The sequence below is a fragment of the Bos indicus genome, chromosome 2, assembly GCF_029378745.1.
Source record: "Bos indicus isolate NIAB-ARS_2022 breed Sahiwal x Tharparkar chromosome 2, NIAB-ARS_B.indTharparkar_mat_pri_1.0, whole genome shotgun sequence".
In the NCBI taxonomy this organism is placed as follows: Eukaryota; Metazoa; Chordata; class Mammalia; order Artiodactyla; family Bovidae; genus Bos; species Bos indicus.
This window is the reverse complement of record NC_091761.1, coordinates 22,363,352-22,378,309: the sequence shown is the minus strand read 5'-3', so window position 1 is coordinate 22,378,309 and position 14,958 is coordinate 22,363,352. Positions and strand designations below refer to the sequence as shown.

The window sequence follows — 14,958 nt, the reverse complement described above, 5'->3', positions numbered from 1 at the left end:
CTCTTCTTGCTATTCCTTGGAACTCTGCATTCAGATGCTTATATCTTTTCTTTTCTTCTTTGCTTTTTGCTTCTCTTCTTTTCACAGCTATTTGTAAGGCCTCCCCAGACAGCCATTTTGCTTTTTGCATTTCTTTTCCATGGGGATGGTCTTGATCCCTGTCTCCTGTACAGTGTCATGAACCTCGGTCCATAGTTCATCAGGCACTCTATCAGATCTAGTCCCTTAAATCTATTTCTCACTTCCACTGTATAATCATAAGGGATTTGATTTAGGTCATACCTGAATGGTCTAGTGGTTTTCCCCACTTTCTTCAATTTAAATCTGAATTTGGCAATAAGGAGTTCATGATCTGAGCCACAGTCAGCTTCTGGTCTTGTTTTTGTTGACTGTATAGAGCTTCTCCATCTTTGGCTGCAAAGAATATAATCAATCTGATTTCGGTGTTGACCATCTGGTGATGTCCATGTGTAGAGTGTTCTCTTGTGTTGTTGGAAGAGGGTGTTTGCTATGACCAGTGCATTCTCTTGGCAAAACTCTATTAGCCTTTGCCCTGCTTCATTTTGTACTCCAAGGCCAAATTTGCCTGTTACTCCAGGTGTTTCTTGACTTTCTACTTTGCATTCCAGTTCTCTATAATGAAAAGGACATCTTTTTTGGGTGTTAGTTCTAAAAGGTCTTGTAGGTCTTCACTGAACCGTTCAACTTCAGCTTCTTCAGCGTTACTGGTTGGGGCATAGATTTGGATTACTGTGATATTGAATGGTTTGCCTTGGAAATGAACAGAGATCATTCTGTTATTTTTGAGATTGCATCCAAGTACTGCATTTCAGACTCTTTTGTTGACTATGATGGCTACTCCATTTCTTCTAAGGGATTCCTGCCCACAGTAGTAGATATAATGGTCATCTGAGTTAAATTCACCCATTCCAGTCCATTTTAGTTCGCTGATTCCTAGAATGTCGACGTTCACTCTTGCCATCTCCTGTTTGACCACTTCCAGTTTGCCTTGATTCATGGACCTGACATTCCAGGTTCCTATGCAATATTGCTCTTTACAGCATTGGACCTTGCTTCTATCACCAGTCACATACACAACTGGGTATTGTTTTTGCTTTGGCTCTATCCCTTTATTCTTTCTGGAGTTATTTCTCCACTGATCTCCAGTAGCATATTGGGCACCTACTGACCTGGGGAATTCCTCTTTCAGTATCCTTCATTTTGCCTTTTCATACTGTTCATGGGGTTCTCAAGGCAAGAACCCCGAGGTCAGGGGCGGCGGCTGAGAGGAGCAACCCCACATCCAAGGAGCAGTGGCTGCGTGGGCACAGGAGGGCCGAGAGGAGCTACTCCATGTTCAAGGTTAGGTGGGGTGGCCAGTGAGGAGACACTCCTCGTTCAAGGTAAGGAGCAGCGGCTGCGCTTTGCTGGAGCAGCCGTGAAGAGATACCCAACATCCAAGGTAAGAGAAACCCAAGTAAGGCGGTAAGTGTTGTGAGAGGGCATCAGAGGGCAGGCACACTGAAACCATAATCACAGAAAACTAGTCAATCTAACCACACAGACCACAGCCTGGTCTAACTCAATGAAACTAAGCCATGCCCTGTGGGGCTACCCAAGACAGTCGGGTCATGGTGGAGAGGTCTGACAGACCGTGGTCCACTGGAGAAGGGAATGGCAAACCACTTCAGTATTCTTGCCTTGAGAACATACACCTTACCATTTATAAAAGAACGGAAATCATACAAAGAGTGCTCTGAGACCAAAATGGAATTAAACTAGAAACCAATATAAAATGAGCACCAGAAAATTGCAAAATATTTGGAGATTAAATAAACACACTTATAAATAACACACAGAATAAATCTCAAGAGAAACTTAGTATTTTGAACTAAATGAAAATACAACTGCCATATAATAAAGAACTTGGGAGCCTCTGTCCCCAGTTTGTGGAAGGGAGCCTCTAAATATCGGGGATTTCCTGAGTGATAGAGTGTCATGGTGAGCCCCTAGAATGCTTATGCCAAGGAGGTGAGTCAGGATGGGGCCGGCCACAGGAGAAAGGCCAACCATGTGATTAGAGGGTTGGAGCTTTGAGCAATATGTCAGCCTGATCTCCAGGGGAAGGAAGAAGGACAAGAGATTGAGTTCAACCACATGGCCATTGATTCAGTGAACCATGCCTATGTAATTAAACCTGAATAAAAACTCTAGACGGCATGGATGAGCTTCCCTGGTTAACAGTGCTCTGTGCGTACTGGTGCACATCAACACGTAAGGAAGATGACACCCGAAGACTCTGTGCAGAGAGGACACCGGAAGCTATGTGACTAGGGTAGGCAGAAGCAAGGCAATTTTGTGTTAAAGTGTGAAATTTTTCTTTTCTACGTATTGTGTGATTCCATTTATATGAAATTTCCAGAACAGGAAATTAAAAAAAAAAAAAAAAGCAGAAAGTAGACTAATGGTTGCCTAGGACTGGGGAAGACTGGGGATAGGAACTGAGGAATGTGGGGTTTCATTTTGAGGAAATGATAATGTTTTAAAATTAACCATCATAATGGACGGACAACTCTGTGAATATACAAATTCAAAGCCATTGAACTGTGTACTTCAAATGGGTGAACTGTAGGGTGTGCAAGTTATAACTCAATAAAGCTGTTAAAAAACATTTTTTAAAGAAATGAAAAGATAAGCCACAAACCTGGAGAAAATATTTGCAGAAGACACATCTGATAAAGGATTGATACCCGTTATATAAAGAATTCTTAAAAGTCAACAATAAGAAAATAACCCAGTTTTAAAAAACGGACCAAAGGCCTTAACAGATACCTCACCAAGAAGATACACAGATGGCAAATAAGCATATAAAAAGATGTGCTGAATAATACGTCACCAGGGAAGTGCAAACTAAAACAACAAGGTACCACTCGACACCAACCAGAACGACCAAAATCCCTAACACTGACAATGCCAAATGCTGATGAGGACGTGGTGCAACAGGAGCTTTCATTCATTGTTGGTGGGAATGCAAAATGGTGCCCTACTTTAGAAGACAGTTTGGGAGCTTCTTATAAAACTAAATATATTCTTACCACATGATCCAGCAATTATGTTCCTTCATGTTTACTTAAGCAAGCTGAAAACTATAACCAAATAAAAACCTGCATGTAGATGTTAATAGAGCAGCTTTATTTGAAACTGTCAAAACATGGGAGGAACCAAGATGTGCTTCAGCAGGTGAATGGATCAATAAACTGTGGTACATCCAGACAATGGGCTGTTACTCAGCACTATAAAGAAATGAGCTAATACGCCATGAAAAGACATGGAGGAACCTTAAATGCATATTACTAAGTTAAAGAAGGGCTTCCCAGGTGGTGCTAGTTGTAAAGAATCCACTTGCCAATGTAGGAGACATAAGAGACCTGGGTTTGATCCCTGGGTTGGGAAGATCCCCTGGAGAAGGAAATAGCAACCCACTCCAGTATTCTTGCCTGGAAGGAAAATCCCATGGATAGAGAAGCCTGGGGGACTACAGTTCAGTGTCGCAAAGAGTCGGACACAATTGAAGCGCCTTAACATACGCAAGTGAAAGAAGCCCATCTTAAAGGCTACATACAGTATGCTTCCAACAATATGACCTTCAGAAAAAGGTGAAATTATGGAGAGAGTAAAAGGATCAGTGGTTGTCAGGGATTAGAGAGGAGGGAGGGACGAATGCTCAGAGCACAAATGACTTTTTAGGACAGTGAAACTACTTTTTATGAGACTATACTGGTAGATGCTTACTCCTTGCAAGAAAAGTTATGACCAATCTAGATAGTATATTGAAAAGCAGAGACATTACTTTGCAACAAAGGTCCGTCTAGTCAAGGCTATGGTTTTTCCAGTAGTCATGTATGGATGGGAGAGTTGGACTGTGAAGAAGGCTGAGTGCCGAAGAATTGATGCTTTTGAACTGTGGTGTTGGGAGAAGACTCGAGAGTCCCTTGGACTGCAAGGAGATCCAACCAGTCCATTCTAAAGGAGATCAGTCCTGGGTGTTCTTTGGAAGGAATGATGCCAAAGCTGAAATTCCAGTACTTTGGCCACCTCAGGTGAAGAGTTGACTCATTGGAAAAGACTGATGCTGGAAGGGATTGGGGGCAGGAGGAGAAGGGGACAACAGAGGATGAGATGGCTGGATGGCATCACTGACTCGATGGATGTGAGTCTGAGTGAACTCCGGGAGATGGTGATGGACAGGGAGGCCTGGAGTGCTGCAATTCATGGGGTCGCAGAGTCAGACATGACTGAGCAGTCGACTGAACTGAACTGAACTGAATTGATACTGGTAGATACATGCCATCATACATTTGTCCAAACCCATGGAAGGCACAATAGCAAGAGTGAGACATATGGTAAACTATGGACTTTGGATAATGATGATGTGTCAGTGTAGGTTCATCAGCTACAGCAAATGCCCACTCTGCTGGGGGATGTTGATAATAGGAGAGGTTATGTATCTGTGGGGGCAGGTGGGGGATGCTGATAATGGGAGAGGTTATGTATCTGTGGGGGCAGGTGGCATATGGGAACTGCTTTTCTCTCAATTTTGCTATGACCCTAAAACTGCTCTAAAAACTAAAGTCTATTAAGAAAAAACACAAACAAGACTGAAACAAAACAAACAAAAAGATTAAGTAAGAGACATACAGATATATGTGACCATTCACTCTATTAAAGCCAAAAAATAAAACAGAAAAAAAAAAAAAAAAAAAAAACCCCACTTGCTTTGTTGAAAAGCACCAATGTGTATTAAAAAAAAATGCTAGTTTCAATTTACATTAAAAATATGAGTAAGTAACAGAAGGTAAGAGGCAAGGATAGGAATAAGGGCTACAGAGTATAAACAAAAGGCCAGTGAGCCAGGCATTTAGTTATGTTGTACTATAAAAATATTTTACAAATATTCAGTCACCATTGAAGCTTATAAGTTTTATATATAATTTTGATGTATCTGGAGTGTACAAAAACTTACAAAGTTAAGATGATCTTATCAGTAGAAAAGATATTCTAAACCAGCTTAGCCATGAGAAGCATTTTGATTGCCTAATTTAACTTTGTAAAGGAGAAGTAAATCTTATAGCTGGTCTCTGTAAACCTCACAGCTGGAATGTTCTAACAGCACCTTGCAGTTTCCAGTGATCAAAGTAAGTTACTTTATATACTAAACTAAGAATTTCATAATAGAAATAATGTAACACCAGGGGGTGCAGTTATCATGAAATAATTACACTCCTGGGAGATTACAGGCACAAGACTGTACCCCAGGGGTGTGATTATCCCATGATAACCACATCCACTGAAATTGCCTTATTGCAAAAATAATCTCTATTCACTGGTGAGACATTATTCAATAGGTGTTTTTTTTAAATGAAAAGATTTTTTAGCTTGAATCAGCAAGTGGATTAGGAAATTGGCCAGTTTGTTTTTCATCACATTCAAATTCAGAATATAACATCATTATTTGCTTTCCTATTTGATACAGCAGAGTATTTTTTATTTTGTTTTTGAGAGACCCTTTAGGAGTTTCTATTAATGTTAGTTAAGTGGTACTGCTAAATTCAGGTCAAACTTTAAAAGGTATTAAGTGAACAATACCATTTTAAATAATTTATTTCTATGTATAAGTTTTAATTCCTCTAATATTCATTTAAAATTATAAATGTATAACCATTGTCAATATTTTAGTCTATCTCCTTCCAGGCATTTTTATTTTTCTAAAAGCATCTCTCTATATGTCTACTTAAAGATGTAAAGAGAAAAATGAATGGAATCCGTGTAGCTACCTTGTTTTATAATATGCTTTATTTGGCCAAATGTTATAAACAATATCTATTCATTAACAAATCTTCCTATCATTTTTAATGGTTGCATAGTATAGTATTCCCTTGTGACAATATCCCATAATTATTCACTTAACATTCTTTTATTAGATATTTAGGTTCTCTTACACAATGCTTTACAACAAAACCTTGGGACATATCCAAGACTATTCCCGTGGGACAATTTCATGACTGTGTATTATTAGTAAAACATAATTTAAACAAACAAGGACCTATTTCCCAAACCTTCAGTTGTTCTTACAGTTGAAGCTGATGGTTTTCAACTCTGACAGTACATCAGAAATAGATCAGTAACTTTCATCTTATGTGGTATCATAGATAGTGAAAGTTACTGATCTATTTTTACCATAATCTTTCATAGAGTTCAGTGCTTTGAGGTATTCTTAGAAAAGTAAGACAGGATTTAAGAAATTTGAAATACTGTTTCTTCTTTTTTTTACTTGATATATCCTGGTACATCCTCATGTGTCAACACAGAACAACAGCTCAGTTCATATATCTTATCTAATGGCTATATGGTATTCCATTTTGGCTACACTGGTATTCCAATTAACTCCATAATTAATTTATTTTTAATATTTTTTTTTGGCCATGCTGTGCATCATGTTGGATCTCTGATCAGGGATCAAACCCATGCCCCCTGCAGTGGAAGCAAGCAGTCTTAGTGGAAGCATGGAGTCACTGAACCACCAGGGAAGTCCCATAATTAATTTTTAAAAAATATACTAATAAAGTGCTTACTATGTGCTAGGTACTATTCTAAGCACTACACATGTATTAACTCATTTAGTTCTCATAACAACCTTATGAAGTAGGTACTAGTATAATATCTATTTTACAGACTCCGCAAACTGAGGCACAGAGGAGTTGACAGCTTGCTTGAAGTCATGGCTACTAAGTAGAGAGCAGGGGTTCCAAATCAGGCATCTTTGTACCTCCACACCTTCAATCTGAATTTATAGTTCCTTCTGTGCAGAAGGTTGTTCCTTTTGCCTGAGACATCAAATACATGGTTGCACTGTCCTGTCCTCTAGGTCTCAGCCTAATATCACTTCCTCAGAGGGGGCCCTTCCTGACCACCTCACCTAGTTATTCCCCAATTAATTCTTACCACAGTATCCAATGTAATTGTCATCACAGAAGTTATAAATGCGTAGTGCTTCCTTATTAGTTTATTTTCTGTCATTCCCAACAGAATGAAAGAATTTCTGTCTTGGGGCTATATTCCGAGAACCTAGAAAAATGCCTGACACAGAGTAACTACTCCACATTTAATTGCTGAATAAATGGGTGAGTTTATTTTACCAACCCTTTACTGATTAGGTTTATTTAGGGTTATTTCTAATCTTTCACTACTATAAACCTTTGGGCATCTACCTTATCACTTTCTTACTATAAATTCCTGGATGTTGAATTTCCAGTAAAATGATATGTATGTTCTTAAAGTTTTTGATAGGTTTTTGATACATCAAATGACTCTTCAAATTTATTAATTTATCTCCACTTTATCAATAGTGGATTAAAATGTTCATTTTATCATACTTGCTCTAACACTGGCTGTGTCACACTTTTAAATCTTTACTGTAAGTTCTTCTGGTTGTTGTTAGTAGACTTTCTAAGTAGATTCAAGAGAAAGTAGGTGCATCAAATACCAAATAAAGGGCTATCCTGGTCTACAGCCTACATCCTAGTCCCCTAGTATCCCAGGGTCCATCCTACTCATGCTCTCCAAGCAGGTCAGAGTAAGACAAGGCTGAAGAACAAAGACAGCACTGACACTGCCCCCCCACAGCCAACACCAAGTCATTCAGCTGGAAGGGCACCGTAAGGATGGAGCGAAGGCAGAGATGAGAAAGATGTAACCCCTTAACCCCTTCCAGGAAACAAAATATGCCTTTCAAACATAGCAACAGATCCCTGTGACTACCAAAAGTAGAGCTCAGAGATATCTGTGCTAATGGGTTCTTCATCCTACTCCACTTTGCTTTGGGCTTGATTTCTTTGGCGACTTTTCTCCCTTCTTTCCCCAGTTGGGTGAGGGCAGGGGAGAGGGAGCTAGTATGAGGGGTTTAAAAGCACCTGCACTGTGGCATCAGCAGAAGGTTCTTTTGTCAGAGACTGTCCCACCAAGGAGTCCGTATCCATATTCTCCCACCACTGAGCAATTTCCCCTCTACTTAAAATGTGTGTTTTTCTGACTGTGCTGGGTTGTTGGTGATGTACTCAGGCTCTTTTCTGCAGTTGTGGGAGCGGGAGCTACTCTCCAGTTGCAGTGCTGGGCTTCCTGATGCAGAGCACAGGCTCTAGGGTGCATGGGCTTCAGTAGCTGTGGCACATGGCTTACTGCCCCATGGACCAGGGATAGAACCTATGTCCCCTGCACAGACAGGCAGATTCTTAACTACTGGACCCAGGGAGGTCCTTAAGATGTGGTTTTTAAAAATGTTTTAAAGAGACATAAGGATTTTTCAAAATTAATGTATAATAATTTGTGTGTACTTCCTCTACCCATCCTGACACTCGTAACACCACTAATGAAACAGTGTCAAACTTGACAATGGATCAAATTCCTAAACTCCTAATACGAGAACTAGCATCTTGAGTCCAACAGCCTGCATCTGGCCTGCTGGAAGCAAGCCTCATCTCTAGCTATAGAAGAGAGCCTGAAGGTCATCTGCTGACTGAGGGTGAACCTTGAGCTCAGAGGTGGCAGTGGAAGCTTCAGCGAGTCCAAAGAGGTGCATCAGAGGCCGAGATTAGCTGAGAGGATGGCGCTTCATGCCTAGAGCATCTGCGTCAGTAGAGCAGCTGGGCCTTTATATTTTCTACATCTGGGACTGTTGTTGTTTAGTTGCCAGGTCATGTCTGATTCTGTGATTCCCATGGACTGTAGCACACCAGGCTTTCCTGTCCCTCACCATCTCCCAGAGTTTGCCCAAGTACATGTCCATTGAATGACACCATCCAACATATCTCATCCTCTGCTGCCCTCTTCTCCTTCTGCCTTCAATTGTTCCCAGCATCAGGATCTTTTCCAATGAGTCAACTGTCCACATCAGGTGGCCAAAGTATTGGAGCTTCAGCATCAGTCCTTCCAAAGAGTATCCAGAGTTGATTTCCTTTAAGATTGACTGGTTTGGTCTCCTTGCTTTCCAAGAGACTCTCAAGAGTCTTCTCCAGCACCACAGATGGAAGGCATCAATTTTTCAGCACTCTGCCTTCTTTACTGTCCAGCTCTCACATCTGTACACTACTGGAAAGACCATAGTCTTGACTTATATGGACCTTTGTTGGCAAAGTGATGTTTCTGCTTTTTAAAACACTGTCTAGATTTGTCATAGCTTTCCTGCCAAGAAGTAAGTGTCTCAATTTCATGGCTGCAGTGACCACCCACAGTGATTTTAGAGCCCAAGAAGAGGAAATCTCTCACTGCTTTCACCTTGTCCCCTTCTATTTGCCATGAAGTGATGAGACCAGATGCCTTGATCTTAGTTTTTTTACTACTGAATTTTAAGCCCACTTTTTCACTCTTCTCTTTCACCCTAATCAAAAGGCTTACTTTGGATTACATGTAGGATTAAAAAAATTTTTTTAAAGATTCTACAGCTGTTTAAAAAATGTGGAAAATCTCTTGAGTTATACTATCATCCTTTATTTTAAAATGAAGAATTGAAACTCATAAAAAGTGAAATGACTTAAGGTTACAGGGTTAAGCAGGTTATTGCTATTATGATTCATTAAGAATTATTGTTGGATTAGTGTGGCTGTTTGAACAACATACTAACAAGGCACTGAGAAATTTAAGTTAAAACTTCTCAGTTTTAATATCTTCTTACAAGAAGAACTCAAATGATTTAAACCAAATTCAACCAATTTTTCTTAAATAGACAATAACAGGAAGGAAGGTAAATAACTTTCAAGTAAAAATTAATTTTAACATTATTTAACATCTTTTAAAACTCAATTTTCTCTCTGAAACAAAAATTGCAATTGTGGCGTCTAGTTCAGCTTAGTCCTAAAACTCAGGAGGACATAAACATGAGAAACAACCATTTCTTCCTTCTATTTTTGGGTTACCAACCTGATAAATGATGTTTAATATATGTTACTTTTAATATCAATTTCATAGGGCCCTTGGCTAGAAAAATTAAATCCTAATACACAGAATTTCATATTCAAAACATATAATCAGAGTTTTCCATTGACCATTTTGGGAATGTGACCTAACCCCAGAAAACAAAACCAAACCAAATCAAACCAATACCGAGAGAGACTTAAAAAAAAAGTTACTTTAGCTTTGTTTGTCCTCTATATAAATTCTACAACAAACAAATGATGTCCAGTGCCTACCTGAGCCATCAGTGGGAACTGAACTTGCATTAATTCCAGAAAGACCAAACAAAGGACATTCTCGATCTGTGTTGACATGACCCCATTTGTGACATTTAATGCATCTTACATTTCGAACCTGAGAAATAGTAAACATTAATTATTTTGGTTATTAAAATACTAAGAACCTAACTACTGTTCAACTCCTTACTCCTTGTAGAGTTTAAGTGAAATTAGTCTTGTTTTTAAAAGATCTCCAAGGAAAGAGACTCCACACATATATTTGGTAAAAGTAATTCAAACACTAAAATCTTTTACTATAAATTGTGTCTAAAAGTTCAGCTGAATCCAATTTCTTTTTGAGTGTTACCTGTGGCAATAAAACAATGTAATCCAAAAAGAAATGGTAAAACACCAAAAAAGAATGATGTCCTGTCTCAATCTGGAATTCTCTAATTTAAAAAACAGTTAATCTTTGAGGTTTCAATTTCCTAAACCAAGGGCTAGCAAACTTTTCCTGTAAAAAGCCAGACAATAAATATTTTAGGCTGTATGGGCCAAAGGTCTCTGTTGCAACCACTCAACTCTGCCAATACAGCAGGAAAGCACCCACAAACAATATGTAAATGAGTAAGTACGGCAGTATTCAAACAGTTTTATTTTTTGACCATGAGCTAATTCTCCAAATTCCTTGAAAACTGCAGAGACCATTTTCATTATAGCCCTCACTATAAAATTTTGACTCCTATCTTTTATCATGATTTGATATTTGGATTTGTATCTTTGCTACATTTAACGTTTTCTCTCCGAGTCCTTCTACTATCTGATACAAACAGAAACCATAGAGCTTTTCAGAAACCATAGAAACCCTTTTCAGCTTAAATACCTTTGGACAATAATATAAAGAAGTATTTATTTTGAAAAAATTATTCTTACAGAATAAATGTGTCACTTGCCTGAATACCAAAGGGCTGATCTCTGATGTTCATGTCATCTTTGGCATATCTATTACGGAGAGAAAATGTACAAACAATATTAAGAAAAATAATAGTTAAAAATAGTCTTACAGTTCTAAGTAAATTATGAAACATACAACTTTAGTAAATAAACAGAACCATAAAATCTATTTAGTATTTCCAAACACCACTTTATTATCAAGTATCCAGTCTGATAATCTGTGATTTTAAAAAAATGACAAAAATAAAGCTAAAGACTATGATCAAGCAAATTAGCTACATAAGACAAATCATTAAAAATAACTTTTCACATTAATTGCTTTCTCTGGTGAATAAAAAGCAACATAGGATGGGATATCAGATAAAACTGGAGAAGGCCATGGAACCCCACTCTAGTACTCTTGCCTGGAAAATTCCATGGATGGAGGAGCCTGATAGGCTACAGTCTACGGGGTTGCAAAGAGTCGGACACGACTGAGCAACTTCACTTTCTTTCTTTCTTTCTATAGTTCCTTTTGGAGAAGGAAATGGCAACCCACTCCAGTGTTCTTGCATGGAGAACACCATGGACAGAGGGGCCTGGTGGGCTGTGGTCTACGGGGTTGCAAAGAGTTGGACACGACTAAGCAGCTAACACACACACACACACATCAGATAAAATTAATGATACATATTTTATCTTTAAAAAAAAACCAGTTCTTACTTTTCTCGTGGGGCCCCTTTCTGCCATTCAAATTTGTATTCGGTCTCTCCTTCTGTTTCTTCTTTCTAAAAACATTCATTAAAGTCTTTCAGTATTTCATTAAAATTTCAATCTATTGCAAATAAATCCAAACATAGAAAACAGTACTTTACCTCTTTGTTTTCTTGATTGCATATCAAAAATATGGGAGGAAAAAAGGTAGGTCAAGTTAAAAACTTCAACATGAAAGTCTGCTATTATATACTACACTATGGTATCATGGTATTTAATTTTAACTTTTAAGAATGTATTGCTTTGACTTTTTTCTTCTTTCACAAGATAAAATTCAAATCACTGTAGGATAAAAAACAGTACCGAATAAGAGGCAGTATTTTATTAATCTTAATAAAAGATTAATTTCTAATCTTTAAACTTCTATATTTTTCATTGACAGTGAATATTATGCCTTCTATTTACAAATATACTCAGCAAGAAGGACTAAAGACACAAATTATAAAAGAATAAATATACTTCTGGTGATGCTGAGATTTTATTTTCCTCCCTGAAGAACACATCATGAAATTATTATTACACTAGAGAATTACTGTTAGTATTTATCCTACTATATTGATTGTAGTATTTTACATTATTTTATAGAATAGTATTAATTTTAAAAGATGAAGAGCAACTTCTAAAAATATCTGTCATAACAGTTCTCAATCTTTAGTCACAAACACATCAAAGACTTAGAGGAAATGAAGCAAGTACCTTTTTTAGCCCCTGGTGGAGCCTCATACATGAAATTAAGGCCATTCTTTACACGTTCATCTCCCATGAGCAATCTAAATCAAACAAGAGATAAATTTTCAAATTTTTTTGTAGGAGGGAAAAAACTACAGAATAACTGTCCCTCCATTCCCCTAAATTCTAAGGGAATTAGGATAAAATGTTTTTATTAGAGATAAAATTCCAAAACTACTCCTCTGACTAAATGACATCTGAAATTTATGAATGAAAATTCCAACAGTGCTGCCTCTTTAGTAACTGGTTTTAAGTTCCGAGACCTTCTCAATACTTTAAAGAACCCAGCCCTCCCAACTGAAATGAGGGGAAAATGCCATGTTTACCCTCACATGCTTTTCTTAAACTTTGAAATGTCTTGAAATGCTATATGCCAACACATATTTGGAATTAAGTTAAATAGTGCCAACATTTTTTCTTAATTGTGAGGAATCAGTTTAGAAAAATAAATCTCTCTGGATTTCTTTAGGAAGTCAAATCCAATTAAAGCTTACAGGAGTCAAACTCAATAAGAATAAACAAAATTCTTTAGCAAGGCCAATGAAGAGAGAATAGTTTAAAGAAAATCTACAACAAGTTAATTACTATGATGGACTCACTATCTACTGCATCTTAAAAATCATTTTTTAATAATTTCTTTTCAACACTGAATGTTCCCTGTTTGGAGAACACTGTTGTTGTGTTTACAGAGATGTTTAGAGATATGTTCTGTTTAGAGATATGTGTTTAGAGAATGTTGTTCTGTTTAGAGATATGCTGTGCTTTTTAGAAAAATAGCTTTGCGACAAGCCGAATGAATAATCAAGTTAAGCCTTTAATTCATAAGATCTATGTAAAGTACTGATTAAAGAGAAGAAACCCAAAGAGTAAACAGAATTTCCTCTTATATTCGGAAAAGGCTATCACAAAGTATAGCCTGCATAATTGTAAGTCCTCTCTATTTCCACTGGGGTTTACAAATAACTGTAAGGCAGAGGGCAAAAGCACAACAGGATCTACCTCTACACCGGGATATGAGGCGGCAATGAAAGGGAACGAACCGATGACACAGCTACAACATGGACGGACTTCAAAAACACCGTACTGTATGAAAGAAGCCCGTCACAAAAGGCCACGTATCGTGTGATGCCATTCATATGACATTTCCAGAACAGGTAAACCTACAGAGACAAGTAAGTCAGTGGTTGCTTAGGTCTGAGAGGAGTTGGGAGTCCAGGTTGTGGGAACGGGAAGTGACCGCTATTGGGGACAAGATTTCTTCTTCAGATGGTGAAAATGTTCTGAAATGGGTTATGGTGATGGCTCCAAACTTTAAATATACTAAAAGCCAACATATACTTTAAAGATCATAAATTATATCTTATATTGACACTATTTAAAAAATTAACATGAAGCACAATATCATGCTTCATGCTTTTCACAATAACATGAAAAGCTCAGTAGCACTAGTTACAGGGAAATGTAAATCAAAACCATGAGATACCATGCTGCACTCATGAGAATGGTTATTAAAAAAAAAAGAAGGAAAATAACAAATGTTAGCAAGGATGTGGATAAATTGGAACCCTTATGCATCACTGGTGGGACTGTAAAATGGTGCAGGCCCTATGGAAAACAGTTTTCTGGTTCTTCAATAGTCAAACACAGAACTCCCAGATGATCCAGCAGTTCTGCTCCTAGGTGTATACCCAAAGGAACTGAAAGTTGGGGGATGAACAGATACTGGTATGCCATTACTCAAAACAGCCAAAAGATGGAAGCAATCCAAGTGTTCATTATGGTTGAATGGGTAGAACAATTGTGGTGTGTACAAACAATGGAATATTATTTAGCCATAATAAAAAATAAGCTTGATCCATGCTACAATATGGATGACTCTTGAATATGTTATACTAAGTGAAGTATGCCAGACACAAAAGGACAAATATTATATAATTCCACTCACATGATGTACTTAGGAAAGACAAATTTCATAGAGGCAGAAAGAATAGTGTTTACCAGGGGCTAGAGGCAGGGGGAACAGAGTTTCTACTTGGGGTAAAGAAAAAAAATTTTTGGAAATAGACAGTGGTGATGGTACACAACACTATGAATATAATTAATGCCACTGAACTGTGCACATAAAACAATAAATTTTATGCTTTATATATTCCCTTCCAAAAAAGCATTTCATTTACACTGAAACAAAAATCATATAAAATCAAAACCGGAAGATCAATTCCATTTTGTGCAAAACTCAACAGGTATACAAAATAAAAGGAAAAGCCACTATATTAGTATTTATGGTTTAACTTCAAGA

General features: G+C 37.7%; 1 protein-coding gene across 1 annotated transcript in view; it reads right to left on the bottom strand.

Moving 5' to 3' along the window:
* The window catches only part of CIR1 (corepressor interacting with RBPJ, CIR1), a 41,904-nt gene that overhangs the window by 17,648 nt on the left and 9,298 nt on the right, over positions 1-14,958 (bottom strand). The window contains 5 exon segments of the mRNA XM_019970665.2: positions 10,242-10,359; positions 11,177-11,225; positions 11,880-11,944; positions 12,032-12,042; positions 12,627-12,700. Coding sequence (XP_019826224.2) covers positions 10,242-10,359; positions 11,177-11,225; positions 11,880-11,944; positions 12,032-12,042; positions 12,627-12,700 — 317 coding nt within the window.